General features: G+C 39.3%; 1 protein-coding gene across 3 annotated transcripts in view; it reads left to right on the forward strand.

Moving 5' to 3' along the window:
• ABA4 (abscisic acid (aba)-deficient 4) overlaps positions 1–14326 on the forward strand; it is a 115487-nt gene extending 101161 nt beyond the window's left edge. For all 3 annotated transcript variants that reach the window (XM_089447516.1, XM_089447517.1, XM_089447518.1), the window contains exons 4-7: positions 12428–12556; positions 12702–12790; positions 13065–13170; positions 14019–14326. In XM_089447516.1, coding sequence (XP_089303642.1) covers positions 12428–12556; positions 12702–12790; positions 13065–13170; positions 14019–14096 — 402 coding nt within the window. In that variant the 3' untranslated portion in view covers positions 14097–14326. The remainder of the gene's footprint in view (positions 1–12427; positions 12557–12701; positions 12791–13064; positions 13171–14018) is intronic.
• Positions 14327–15174: the final 848 nt, after the last annotated feature.

Here is a 15174-nt window from a genome sequence, read left to right on the forward strand (position 1 = left end):
AATGTTATGAAACTAGCTCTCAAAAGAATAGATAAGATAGATCAACGACTTAGAAATCAGTGTATTTGAGGGGGCAACCTCCTTTACATTACACAAATGAACAATTCTTGGATGATACAAATGACAAAACCTCCTTTCTATATATAGGAGTTTAAGGGGTCATAATATAATCAAAGTCGACATAATAATAATAATATAAGGGCACAAAAATAACAATAGTGGGCTTCTATGGGGCACAATAATAACAATATGGGGACAATAGGGGCACAACAATAACGATAAGGGCCACAATGACAATAGTAATGGGGGAATCACTAGTATTATAGGGACCAAACATCCTCCAATGTAAAAATGATTCACAATCACTCCCATGAATCAATGATACGCCCCAATGATCAAGTAATATGCTCCAGTGCCCAAGGAATATGCCCCATCACTCAAGGTGGACGACTCCTTAAAAGTTGTGATAAATGCCTCCAAATAGGTGTCAATGGGTGGTCAACATCAAGTGACATCTTCTAGTAGCTCAGTAACTCTTTTGATTTTTACTCCTTTCCTGACTTGTTAAAATTGGCAACTAGGGCCAAACTCCATGTGGGTCATCTTATTTATGGCAGCTAATATTTTTCTTGGATCCCTTTCATTGAGAGGTGTAGGATTGATCTAAAGATCATCCGATTCCGATAAGTATTTATGAAGATATGAATTTATTTTGATTATGGACAAATTGTTAAGTCGGCTAGCAACTTATGTAGGCTCAGAAGCCCAACAGTCATGTCTATTCAACCTCTATGTTTTTAGTATAAATAGAAGAGGATTTGAAGTCATTTGTCACACATACTCTTCATGTGATCTCCTCCTCTCCACGTCTTTGGGTTTTGGTGAAGGAGAGACACTAAGAGTATACGCTGGCCTAAAGATGATGCCCTAGCCGCAGATGATACCCTAGCCGCAGTGATGCCCTAGCCGCAGGCTTATGAGGAGATCTACACGCAGAAAAGAGGAGACTTATGTGTAGCATAAATAAGCCCCTATACACTCTCTCAAAAGGCTCAATCCGCAGATGAGAGGAGGGCTAATATAGGCCCTAAATGAAGGCCTGAATCAGCGGTCTATTGACCGTATACGCAGCAAGAAAGAGACTCTTTATCCGCAGTTAGAAAGAGGATCTATACACAGTCCTAGAGGAGATGATTTAGCTACTGTTCTAGCAAGGAGACTTAGCCATAGCTTAGCCGCAGTCATGAAGCCTAGACGTAGTTGAAGGAAGCCCTTGTAGCTGACTTATGAGGAGGACCTATTCACTGTCCAAGGGAGCTTCATACGCAGCCCTAATCCGCAGTCAAAGAAGATCCTCTAAACGTTGTTAAAGGAGACCTTATTCTGCTGTCTTGAAAGGCTCCTATCCACAGCCCTAAGAGCCCTATTCTATTGTCTAAAAGGAGTCACCTAATTCGTTGTCTATTGAGATATCAAGCCGCAACAAGGAGGCCCAAAGAGGCCCTTATCTCAGACATAAAGATGACCTCATACGCTGTCACTAGCTACAACTATCTCACTGCTGGTCAAAAGCATGGATGAGATACGTTTAGGAGCAGCTGTCATTAGATTAGAAGTCAAAGGGCTAAGCTGCTACCTTGGGTCTAGGAATCTGGAACTATAACCTAGTTGCTTTGCTAGGCCGCAAGCCATAGCAAGCAGCTAAGGCTGATATACATATGGCAGAATGATGAAGCAACAAAAGTATAGCAGCAACATAATGCAAGTATTGCAGCATGATAACGATGATGTATTGAGTTTGCCTTATTGGGTGAAACACAGTGTAGCATATTTGTCATTGAGTGCTGATCAACGATAAGTACAACATTAGATGCAGATCCATGATAAGAGCAGCTCAATGATTGGAGCAGCAAAGTGACAAGTGCAACAACATGAAGAGCAGCATGGTGCATCACGGTGAGGTGTAGCAGATGTACAAGATGCAGCACAATGATAGGTGAAGGAGTCACCTTGTATAATCAGTTGAAGCAGCATGTCTTCAACTGATCTCATGTAGAGATGATCTAGTCTCTTATCTAGAAAGTCAAAGTGTTGACTTCTATTGTAAATGTACTTTCTCTCTCTCTCTCTCTGTTGAACTATTGAAGAACATAAAAGAAGAATTGATCAAGGGTTTCCCCACATTGGGGTTTGTCCCTGGCTAGCGCCACATCTTGTGTCCTCTTGTCTAGGCTTGTCTTTTGCGATTTATGTTTATGTTCTATTTGCAGTTTAGTTTAATGTTGAAGTGATTGTTAATCTGGAAAAGATATGGAGCTAACTATGAAAATTGAAATAAATTGCTCTAAGCATAGAACATACCTAAAATTAACATGGTATCGGAGTTGAGGTGAAGACAATGCCCAAGCTAGAGTGAAAGAGCAATCACCGAAGACAGTTGGGTAAGGACAAAAGGATCATTGGATTCCTTATCCCTCTTCAAATTCACCAAGGGTGAAGTTGAAGCAGAGAATATTATCAGAATGGCGCAGCGGAATATGGCCTACCTAAAGATCACTCCATTGGAAGATCGGATCTCAGGGTGGAAGGAAAGGCAGATAACTAGTTCGGCCATTATGGGAAGGAGTGTCCGAATGGAAGGGACACATCACTTGATGATGATAACAACAGGGACATGATCAAAGGAATGACAGGTAATGTAGGTCATCAAGGAAATGGCTGACTCTTCATAGAAAGCAAGGAACCCCAGGTATGAAGAATCAAATGTTGTTTTTTGATAAGATAAAGAAGCATTATCTTGTATTGGCCCTCTCCTTTAGATTCTTTGGGAATCTGGCTTATTGATGGTAGTGCTTCAAGGCACTTCATCGGATAGAAGGGTGCACTCTCTAATTTGGTAGAGATGGAAACAATCGTGGGATTATACTTGGAGCCGATGCCACCTATCCAAGAAAGGGTGTAGGGAATGTTACCCCTCAATTGAATGAGGGTAACTCGATTCGTTTACAGAATCTCTTTTATGTACCTGATCGCAAGAAGAACCTGGTGTCCATTTCAGCAATGGAAGTCGAAGGTTACAGGATGGCACTCATCGATGGAAAGGTACATGTTTGAAAATAGAATTTTCAAAGATGTTTTTGAGTTCAGGGTTGTATCAAGTTGCAGAAAGTCCACTGGGGACCATGCCCATTGACACATAACACCGGAGGTTTGTGAGTTAGATAGTGACCAGGATGCTTGAATTCAAAAAGAGCATGATAGTACATGTCTGAAATGTACCGAAGGATAATCTTACAAGGGGACCATTCCCCTCATATACCTGGATTCATGATCGTGAATCTCAAGTATACAGGTGGAAGAAAGCCCTTTATGGCTTGAAGCAAAACACCCCGGGTGTAGTATGAGAGGATTGATAGCTGTCTGATGAAGCTGAGATTCACTAGGAGTGAAACTGATCCAAACCATTACTCGAAGGTTGTGGATGATAAACCTCTCATACCGGCGCCTTATTAGGACGACCTATTTCTGACAGGTGCAGACCCTCTCATTTGCAGAAGTAAGAGGGAGTTGGATATCGGATGTGGAATCATAAACTGCAAGCCTGTGACTACCTCGAGGGTCTTAACTTTCAGAAGTTATATGGTAGTGATATCGGACTAGATTTAGGAAATGCCTCTGAGTTTCATAAACTCATTCGTGTTGATGTTCTTGGTGAACTTCCGTCTGGACATATGTTTTGCAGTTAGCATGGTGAGATCATATTTGGTTGAGCCTCATTGATAGATGCCAAGAATCTTCTGAGATATCTTCGGGGCACAATCTCTCATGGATTGAGATACACTGCCAGAAATATGAAACTACATGATTATTGGAATGTTGAGTGGGCAGGTAGTGTGGAGGATCACTAGAGCACTTCTCAGTGCTGGTTCTCTTTGGATTTTGCTTCAATATCATGGATGAGCAGGAAGTAGAAATCGGTTGCAATAAGCACCACCGAGAACAGAATACACAGCTACGAGTATGATCTCGTGTGAAGCTGCATGATTGCAGAAGCTCTTAAGTGAGTTGTTCGTACACATGATGAATACCACTGTGATTCTCTGTGACAACCAGAGGTGGGATTCGATTATTGAGGAATCCCGTATTCGATGATTGCTCCAACAGATAGACATCAGATACTGCCTTATCTGGGATATGGTAAGTCGATGAGCAGGGAGGCTCCATCACATTGAGACTGATATATAGGTCGTAGACATTTTGTCAAAACCCTGGGGAAAGGTCAACTCTGTGACTTTCCCGAACAACTTGGAGTCATTGAGAGACCTCCTTATAAGGATCCTACCTGTTGCATGCATTGAGCTCTGAGAGCTTTGGGGGGGGCTTTGAATACTTACTGGGGCAACATACGACCACAGGGTGACTCACCCTCCCCTGGTGGTGCGCTATGAACAAGATGATTAGTTCGCTTGTGGGCCAGGATGATTCATTCTCCGTGGCAACTGTGAAACAGGATGATTCATTCTCCTGTGGGCCAAGATGATTCGTTCTCTATGGCGACTGTGGAACAGGATGATTCGTTCTCCTATGGGCCAGGATGATTAGTTCTTCGTGGCATCCGCTGGACAGGATAATTCGTTCTCCTATGGACAGGATGATTAGTTTTCCTGTCGAGGCATCCTACCCATGCAGTCTAGGACTCATGGGAAGTACCTCTCATCTGATCAATGAGCAGGGAAATGAGGATAGGGACCATAGTAGTTCTATCGATGGACGCATCGTTGTATCTACCGTACTCCCTATGCTAGGATGACCTCCATTGATCTGGGATCAATGATACTGCTCTGGGACCAGTGAGAGTGGTACACCCTCTGAAACTGACTTTGGGTTAGTAGAGGACTGGTCTAGGACCGGTGAAAGTGGTACACACCCCAGACTGACTTCGGGTCAGTGGAGGATGGTATGATACATCCTCGATCACTTCTTCTTCATAGTTCGAGCATAGTAGAACAGAACAGAGCAGAGCAGAGCTCAGCATACCAGAGCAGAGCAGTGCAGGACATTGATGGTAGAGATAGTACAGTCGGACATATGGATCAGCGGATGGAGTTCTCCCTAGTTGAGAGGGAGTGTACCGGTGAAAGTGGTACACACCCCAGACTGACTTCGGGTCAGTGGAGGATGGTATGATACATCCTCGATCACTTCTTCTTCATAGTTCGAGCATAGTAGAACAGAACAGAGCAGAGCAGAGCTCAGCATACCAGAGCAGAGCAGTGCAGGACATTGATGGTAGAGATAGTACAGTCGGACATATGGATCAGCGGATGGAGTTCTCCCTAGTTGAGAGGGAGTGTTAAAATTGGCAACTAGGGCCAAACTCCATGTGGGTCATCTTATTTATGGTAGTTGATATTTTTCTTGGATCCCTCTCATTGAGAGGTGTAGGATTGATCTAAAGATCATCCGATTCCGATAAGTATTTATGAAGATATGAATTTATTTTGATTATGGACAAATTGTCAAGTCGACCAGCAACTTATGTAGGCTCAGAAGCCCAACAGTCATGTCTATTCAACCTCTACGTTTTTAGTATAAATAGAAGAGGACTTGAAGTCATTTGTCACACATACTCTTCATGTGATCTCCTCCTCTCCACGTCTTTGGGTTTTGGTGAAGGAGAGACACTAAGAGTATATGTTGGCCTAAAGATGATGCCCTAGCCACAGATGATGCCTTAGCCGCAGTGATGCCCTAGCCGCAGTAAGCCGCAGGCTTATGAGGAGATCTACACGCAGAAAAGAGGAGACTTATGTGCAGCATAAATAAGCCCCTATACACTGTCTCAAGAGGCTCAATCCGTAGATGAGAGGAGGGCTAATATAGGCCCTATATGAAGGTCTGAATCTACTGTCTGTTGACCCTATACGCAGCAAGAAAGAGACTCTTTATCCGTAGTCAGAAAGAGGATCTATACACAGTCCTAGAGGAGATGATTTAGCTGTTGTTCTAGCAAGGAGACCTAGCCATAGCTAAGCCGCAGTCATGAAGCCTATACGTAGTTGAAGGAAGCCCTTGTAGCTAACTTATGAGGAGGACCTATTCGTTGTCCAAGGGAGCTTCATACGCAGACCTAATCCGCAGTCAAAGAAGATCCTCTAAACGCTGTTAAAGGAGACCTTATTCCGCTGTCTTGAAAGGCTCCTATCCACAGCCCTAAGAGCCCTATTCTGCTGTCTAAAAGGAGTCACCTAATTCATTGTCTATTGAGATATCAAGCCACATCAAGGAGGCCCAAAGAGGCCCTTATCTCAGACATAAAGATGACCTCATATGCTGTCACTAGCTACAACTATCTCACTGCTGGTCAAAAGCATGGATGAGATACGTTTAGGAGTAGCTATCATCAGATTAGAAGTCAGAGGGCTAAGTTGCTACCTTGGGTCTAGGAATCTGGAACTATAACCTAGCTGCTTTGCTAGGTTGCAAGCCATAGCAAGCAGCTAAGGCTGATATACATATGGCAACATGATGAAGCAACAAAAGTATAGCAGCAACATAATGTAAGTATTGCAGCATGATGACGATGATGTATTGAGTTTGCCTTATTGGGTGAAACACAGTGTAGCATAGCTGTCATTGAGTGCTGATCAGCGATAAGTACAACATTAGATGCAGATCCGTGATAAGAGCAACTCAATGATTGGAGCAGCAAAGTGACAAGTGCAGCAACATGAAGAGCAGCATGGTGCATCACGGTGAGGTGCAACATATGGACAAGATGCAGCACAATGATAGGTGAAGGAGTCACCTTGGATAATCAGTTGAAGCAGCATGTCTTCAACTGATCTCATGTAGAGATGATCTAGTCTCTTATCTAGAAAGTCAAAGTGTTGACTTCTGTTGTAAATGTACTTTCTCTCTCTCTCTCTCTCTCTGCTGAACTATTGAAGAACATAAAAGAAGAATTGATCAAGGGTTTCCCCACATTGGGGTTTGTCCCTGGCTAGTGCCACATCTTGTGTCCTCTTGTCTTGGCTTGTCTTCTGCTATTTATGTTTATGTTCTATCTGCAGTTTACTTTAATGTTGATGTGATTGCTTATCTGGAAAAGATATGGAGCTAACTGTGTAAATTGAAATAAATTGCTCTAAGCATAGAACATACCTAAAATTAACATAACTTGATCATATTATGGACATCATTAACCTTAATTACATTAGAAAACCCATAAAAAAATATGCATTCCCTAAGACTCTAAGTTAGTTATAGGTGATGTGATGAATGTAGTACTAGGGAAAGGTGTTTTCATGAGTTGACCCTCATAATCATATAGGATGAATAAACAATAGGTCTTCTCCTTAGCTTTCAAGAGCTAGGGATTTTTGAACCCTTACTTTTTGTATTCCCTTTTTCTTTTTCTTTTTTATTGACTTAGTCCCTTGTTTCTTTTTTTTTATTATTGAGAATGGAACATAGGGAATAAGGATTTTTACTAAGGTGGCACAACGCATGCATATAATAATATGACTTTAGCTAATTCTACCTTGAGCATTTTTAGCTCTTTGATTTATTTAGGCATTTTCACACATGGAACTTTTCTTTTATTTTAGACCTTGCCACATGACATATGATGGGTCAATCATGAAAGGGGAAATGATCAAAATGCATGAAAATGGTGAGAAAATGACAGAGCATGAAAAATTGCCGAGGAGAATGAATGGAATGATATGAAACACTTACCTAGGTCACTAGTAGTACAACTTGACTCATAAGATGACACACTTATCTAAAGGTAAATAATGAACACACCATGGAACAAACTAGTAAGAGACAACAATTTAGAGTGTTATGAACCATTATATAATACACCAATGATCACTGTGGGTCATGATCTACATCCAAGAAGCAACGTCATCATGTGTGTCAGGGAGAGCATAAGTTACGTCAATGTATGGTACAATCTCCATCAAACATCTGACATTAATGGGGTTCAATTGAGCAAGTGTTAGGATGTCTCTAGCAATGATCCATGGATAATCCATAGATGTCGTCTACATAAGCGCTTGTTGTGATCAAAATCACAACTGCATCGATCATCTAGTCACCCCATCAAGTCATAAACATCTATTGAATGTTTATGTTGGAGTTTTCTGTTGAAAAAGTAACTAGGTTCAGTGTTCATAATTGTCTTTGTACTAATATATGATGTAAAGAAGAAAGAAAAATTATTTATTTGTTTAAGAAGCATGGGTTTCATGCTTGATAGGTCAAGGCATCCATTGCATGCCTTTAGGATTTGTTATGAGTCAAAAGGAAGTCAATATATTGTCTACAAAAAGTCATTAGACCTCTAGCTACAAGTCCACCTTAAGATGCATCTACAAGTCGGCCTCATTACCTGGCTATTTGACACGGAGAAACAAGTATATAAAGGAGGTAATTTAGATTCATTTGGTAAGATCAATCTGCAGTTCGATCACTTGATAAGGAGCATATTAAGGACTAGCGAGAAGCATACAAAAGAAAAGGAGAACCGAAACTTATATTGAAATCTGCTCATATTGAAATCTCAGGAATCCGAGAATTGCAGGAAGAAGCTACAGGAATCCGAAAATTGCAGGAAGGAGGCACAGTACAGAGGTCCGAAAGGTGTAGTGAGAGGTACAATGATATCTCAGAGGTCTGAAAGTTGTAGTAAGAAGTTGCATTCGAACTCTTGAAGCTTGCAGAAGGTGGCATCTTGTTGTGTTGACTTGAGCAGATTTTTTGAAGAAATCTTGAAGGGCTGACTTGTAGCTAGAAGGTGGATTGACTTGGTCATTGGGTCTTGAGAAGTCTCATTTTGATCTGATTCTATAAGAAGGAGATTGTTTGGGTTTTCCCTAAGAAGTGGGGTTTTTCCCTGGTGTGGAGCCTACATGAGAAGTCTCATTTTGATCTGATTCTATAAGAAGGAGATTGTTTGGGTTTTCCCTGGTGTGGAGCCTACATTTGATGTCTTTTGTCTCTTGTATTTTCATTTTTGGTAATTGCTTGATGAAAGAGAACTAAAATAATTAATAATAAGACAACAAACTTCACAAGTAATTATCAAGCTAAGGAGAATCAATATTGACCTACAACTACTTTGATTTTCCAACATCTCTTGGTCCTTGAATCAAGAAACTAGAGTGGTAACCATAGCCAAGTTCATTTAAGCTAGATCACAATAACAAGCATTTGAAGAGATGAAACAATGATTCTGTTCAACACTAGTTATCAATCTTGCAGATTTGCAGCAGTTATTCGAGATTGAGACAGAGGCCACAGAGTATGTGATTGTTGTTGTTTTCACTCACCATGGACATGACTATGCACCATAGTGAGAGTTGCAATGGCGTGGTCTGTACATACCCAACTTACAATAGGGAGCTCTACTCCATGGTTCGAGTTTGCTAGTGATGTAAGCATTGCATCCTAGGCAAGGAAACTTTATACAAGTCATAAACACTTTTAAATCATGCAATTCTAGGGAAAGATACAAATTGATCGCCGTGATGTAAGCATTGCATCCTAGGCAAGGAAACTTTATACAAGTCATAAACACTTTAAATCATGCAATTCTAGAGAAAGATACAAATTGATCGCCGTAAAAAATGGCCCACTTACCTACAATAGTTCCACCTCAACATTAAGTACAATAAAAGGAGTACTAGTTAAGTTGCAAATTGTTTAATCCTCTCTCTAATTGTTTTACTAACCACAATTCTCAACTCTTTTGGATATGCATTCGCCCATTAGGGGAGGTCCTACTGGACTAGGATTGAAGATTAACTCCCCATTTAAAGTGAGAGAACAAGATCATGGTCAAAACCCATCATTCTTCCAGGTCACCCCATAAGTCCATATCAAATGCCCAAATACAAACAAGCATAAGCACCCAATTGCAAAATGATTAAAGTACATTTTGATCGGAAATCCATATCAAATGCCCAAATACAAACAAGCATAAGCACCCAATTGCAAAATGATTAAAGTACCTTTTGATCGGAATCCTACCTTCGTTGATGTGCTCATGCCGGATGGGTGAGGAGCATATGGCTGATGCAAATGGCGGAGATATATGGCAGATCATCAACTGGTGATGGCTGTTAGGGACTGCTGGCTGCATGGTTGATTGGCTGGTTGTCAAGGATAGGGGAATTGTTGTCTCCTATAGGGTTACCCAAATTGGTGGGTAACAGGGAGAATTCAACACATATGACAATGAGATTAAAGCATTTTGCAGAGGTCTAATGCCATACAAACAACAACATGACTAACACCAAGTAGTGCACTAGTACAAGGTTGGTGACAAGTTTGGTTGCATTTGTAGGAGGAGAGGCTGAAGGGACCAATTAAAAAGATGAGAACGCTCCATTATGGGTTGTACACCATCACCAAGCAAGTGGAAGGAAATGCTTTTGAACTCAATCATCCACACTTTCCTGGTATTTAACATGTTTTTTTGTGCCATTACTTTGAACATACTTTCCACCTTTGCTGGAAACATCAAATGTAGCAAAGAACCTACTAGAGTTGAATCTTAATTATACAACACCATCAACATTTGATCAGGTCATAGTCATCGAAATGAAGAAGATGCAGACACAAACTATACCACTCTTTTGGGTTGTTGAAGGAAAGGTGACTCATGTAGTAGGGGAAGTAGTTCACCTGAAACCAGATTCAACAAAAGTTGCTTCACTTTGTCTAGGTTTTTGATACAATGGAGATCATTGCTTTCCAAGGAGGAAGCAGGGGCCACTGATCAAGGCACTTCTTTGTCATTATTAACAACCCCATCGACCTTGCTTTCTTCAATGTTGACAAGCCCCATAGTTTTTTGCATTGTCGATGTTAAGGGGGACAAGTCTCTTGTCAACAGATACCTGTCAACAAGTCCCTTGTTGACAGCAACATGTCTCTCATTGATTAGTCCACTATTGTCAAACTTTCCGTCGGCAAGTCCTTTATCAATAACTCCATCTGACCCCTTTGTATATGGGTCAATTGATGACAACTTCCTTGTTGATGGCTGACTATACCAACATATCTCTTGTTGATGGGATTTCCTGTCAGTTCCTCTTGCACCTTGACTCTTAGCTTTCTACCTGCCCTATCTCTCCAGTTTTTTGTCTCTATATTCCACTGTCTTCAGTTTTCCATTTGCAAATGAATAAATATGGGCTTCGCCCTCTGTTATAGCTCTCTGGCATTTAGCACATGAGAATAGCAGATATCTCTTTGTTCACAGAGATTGCTAACACCATGTCTCGAGCTGTTTGTGAATAAAGCATATTTTCTACAGCGATTCAATGTGTTCTGTTAATTAAGCGATCTGTTTATTATAACTGCTGTAGATTGAAGTCAATATGTGGATGCAGAATCTGTTGTATTTGTTTCAGCAATTCCATTTAGCTCACTGCTGCAATTTTGCATTCCCTTGTTGTACACATTAAGTTTCTGCAAGTTAGTATGAATCAACGAGATTTCCTCAATAATTCAGATCAGTGATCAGCATATTGGAAGCAATGATCATGTTAAGGAATACAGTGCCCTGTGAACATTTTTCCCTTTTTGATTTCTTGGTTATTCAGTCCTGACATCTAGATTCCTTTTGATATTATATCTGTATCATCTGTAGTGAACTTATGGAGGGAGTTCGCATTTTCTTCTTCTCAGGCAAAGCTCTATTGGCTTCTTGTAATTCTTTCGATCTAATAATAATCGAAATGATAGTTCCAAAAACAAAATGGGAGTCAGTACACCTATTTTGGCATTGAGTTAACTAGATGTTCACGAAATACCCACCGTTACTAGTGAATCAAACATATACCATGAATAATATAATTTAATTCATAAAAATTCCTCTATGTTGCGGGTTTACCTTTCCTGCCCAGGGGAAATGTGATGTGAAGTTTTGGTACTGGGAGTTCAGCCACTCTGTGATAAAGTCGTACTCGATTTGAGAGAATTAAACGCATAATAAAATTTCACCTGCCCTTAAATAATGTACTTCTGAATAGCAGGATTATCCAATAAGAGAATAAATGCTTACAGAGGAATCCATTCTACTGCCAATTGCTATTTAAACTCTTTAGTACTACAATATCTAAAAGTTTAACACTGTTTCTCTTAATTTTATATGAAGGAGAATCATGCCGAGTATTAATGTCAACCTTTTCCAAGTACATCAAAGAATGTATCATACTAGCACATATCCATCTTAATAGGGGATTGTTATGCACTGCTGTTTGATAATGTAATCTTTATATGTAAGAAGATGGCCAAAATAACAACAATTAATGCCTTGAGGTGAATCCCTCCCACAGTGTATATATCATCCGTGGCAATAAATGCTTATTTATCTTCTGTGGTTTTGACAGAAGTTTCTTTGTCTCTGCAGACAAAAAGATCAATGGAAAGCAATATTCCATATATTGTACTTGGAGCTCTGTATGCGTATTTGCTGTTTCTCTCATGGACACCAGAAACTTTGCGCTTGATGTTTGCAAGCAAGTACTGGCTCCCAGAGGTATGAGTTGAACATCAACCTCTATTTGATTGAGTTTCTTCTCTTGTTTTTCCATTTTGGTTAGCTAATCTATAAATGATGTGTTTACTGTTTAGTGTGTTTAACTAATACAATTCTGGATTGTCTGAAGTGATGCCCTCTACAGTTACCTGGCATTACAAGTATGTTCGCAAGTGACCTGACAATAGCTTCTGCCTGGCTACACCTCTTGACTGTTGACCTGTTTGCTGCAAGGTCCGTTTTGTTTCAACATTAATTGTTATAAGAAGAAGAAAATGAACATACAGCCTCTTGCAGCTATTTATAGTCATCAATTATAGATCAAGCCTTTTCCAATAATTCTTTTATTTGACAATGCAAACAATCCATTATGAATATTTCCTCATTTCTGGATGTTAGCAAAATTGGGCAATTCAAATTGATAAGCTTTTGTTGATTTTAAGTTTGTTTTCATCTGGTCTTTTTTATTTGGGTGGTCTGCTAAAATTTTAGATGTCATGTTTTTCAGGCAAGTCTTTCAGGATGGCTTGAAGGATGGAATTGAGACTCGTCACTCTATAACATTATGCCTCCTATTTTGCCCAATAGGAATCATGTCTCACATGGTAACAAAGGTAATTGTTGAGCAACAGAAACTCATAATAGAGGATGAGAGGTGATATGCTCTGAAAAATTAGATGCTGCAAGGGATGCATCTTTTTTATGTTAGTTTTAAATAACACCATTTGTGAACTTCATCAATTAGTCATGGGGCTAGGAGATCCTTGCCATGTTGTCAATCATGTGTGTTTTCTCTTCTGAGTTGAACGTGATTTCAATAGTTTTACTTTACAACTGACTCTTACCGTAGTCTTCCATATTCCAGTGGAAAGATATTGCTCTCTTTGTGTCTGTATTGTATGGAATCTATTTTATTTCGGGGAAGCAAGGAATTTTTAAAATACAAATTTTCACAAAGCTCAACTCTAATACCGAGTTACCAGCCTCATTTGATATATAATGTAAAGCATTAGTCACATCTTCAAGTATTTCGTCAAAACATATTGTAATAATGACTTTCTATTTGCAATAATGTCTTATGTTTGTTTTGCTTGAACATTCTCCAAGGATATTTAGTCCAAATTTTAGTTTGAGAATGAAGTGTTACGCATGTTGTCTTGGACTGTTCATTATAAGCGTAATCTTGAAAACAGGTCTTTCTGAATTAGTGAACCATGCTAGGCAATTTCAGGCCTAAATTGGATCTCTTTCAAGTTTCAGAATATTTGTATTCTTAACACGGACATATCAAAATCACTTAAGTTTGAGGATAATGTTATATCATGTTAGTGGGGAGTTCTGTATTCTAGCACAAATTAGTCTGACATTCAGTTAATGCCATAGTTACTAGGATTTCCTTCTTTTCCAACTTTTATGTATTAACTATTAAGTAGGGTTCTTTTCTGGCACTGGTGATTTGTAGGCAATAACTCACTTATGGCGGGGATCCAGATCGGGTAGTGAAGCAGCTGAAACTGTTTCAAGAATTTGTCGAGGATGAGTAATTTCTTATAATATACATTATCCTAATAATCTTTTACTTTTCACAATTGAGTTCTTTTATCCCAAGAATTATATGATTGTGTATATTAAGAAAAATATTTAAATACAACTGATTTATTTCCTTCCCTTCAACTCTCTCATTTTTTAGTCAAAGGTCCATGTTGTTTGAGAGACAGCTACTTCCAAGTGCACACAGAAGAATACAAAATATTTTGAGTTTCAAGAAAAGTAGAATACAAAAAAGCCTATGATTGTAAAACCAATCCTGAATATGAAGTTATTCTGTTAAAACTATATAGAGAAGATTCTAAGTATTAATAATGTTTTACCCTCTAATGAACATGGTGCACTGTCTGACAGAAGGTCATATATATGTAGAGCAAACTATATAGATAAGGTTACAAGTATTAATAATGTTTTACCCTCTAATGAACATGGTGCACTGTCTGACAGAAGGTCATATATATGTAGAGCAAACTTTGAGAGGGGCTACATACCAGTTTGATTTAGATTAGGAAGCGGAACAACTGTGCTAAATGCAGGGCAGATTCAAATGGTAGAGTCAGATATAGACATTAAAATAAATGGCATAGACTTATGCACCCATGAATGACCCATTTTGGAAAATTGTATAACTTTAGTCTTCAAAGCAACTGCTTTGTAAATTTTGAGGGAATAATAAATGAATGGGACAGGACCTTATCTACTTTTGTATCGTCTAAGTATTGAGTTTGTATTAGTTAGAACTTAGAAGATGGATTACAGGTCTCTTAAGGGATTTGAATATAATCAGGCTTGTAAAATTTGTTGGATTACTACCTGAGGCGACCTAGCTCTTTGTATGACTTCACATGTTTATCACTAAACTATATTAAACTAGTGAACTAGAAAGAGAAAAACATGTTCATTTAACTAATTAAGCTTTCTATAAAAAATGCATGATATATTTCACTAAAAGTCAATTTTCATGTACACCAAGAGAAACACATCCAGGTGTTCTATGGTCACACCAGCTCCCCTTGCTTACATGAGCAACAGGAGTTATCATATCCACCTTGGCTCCAATTGAAAGAGAA

Source organism: Pinus tabuliformis, chromosome X (genome assembly GCF_031772625.1).
Source record: "Pinus tabuliformis cultivar Carrire ecotype Pingquan chromosome X, CPIR1, whole genome shotgun sequence".
NCBI classification, from domain to species: Eukaryota; Viridiplantae; Streptophyta; class Pinopsida; order Pinales; family Pinaceae; genus Pinus; species Pinus tabuliformis.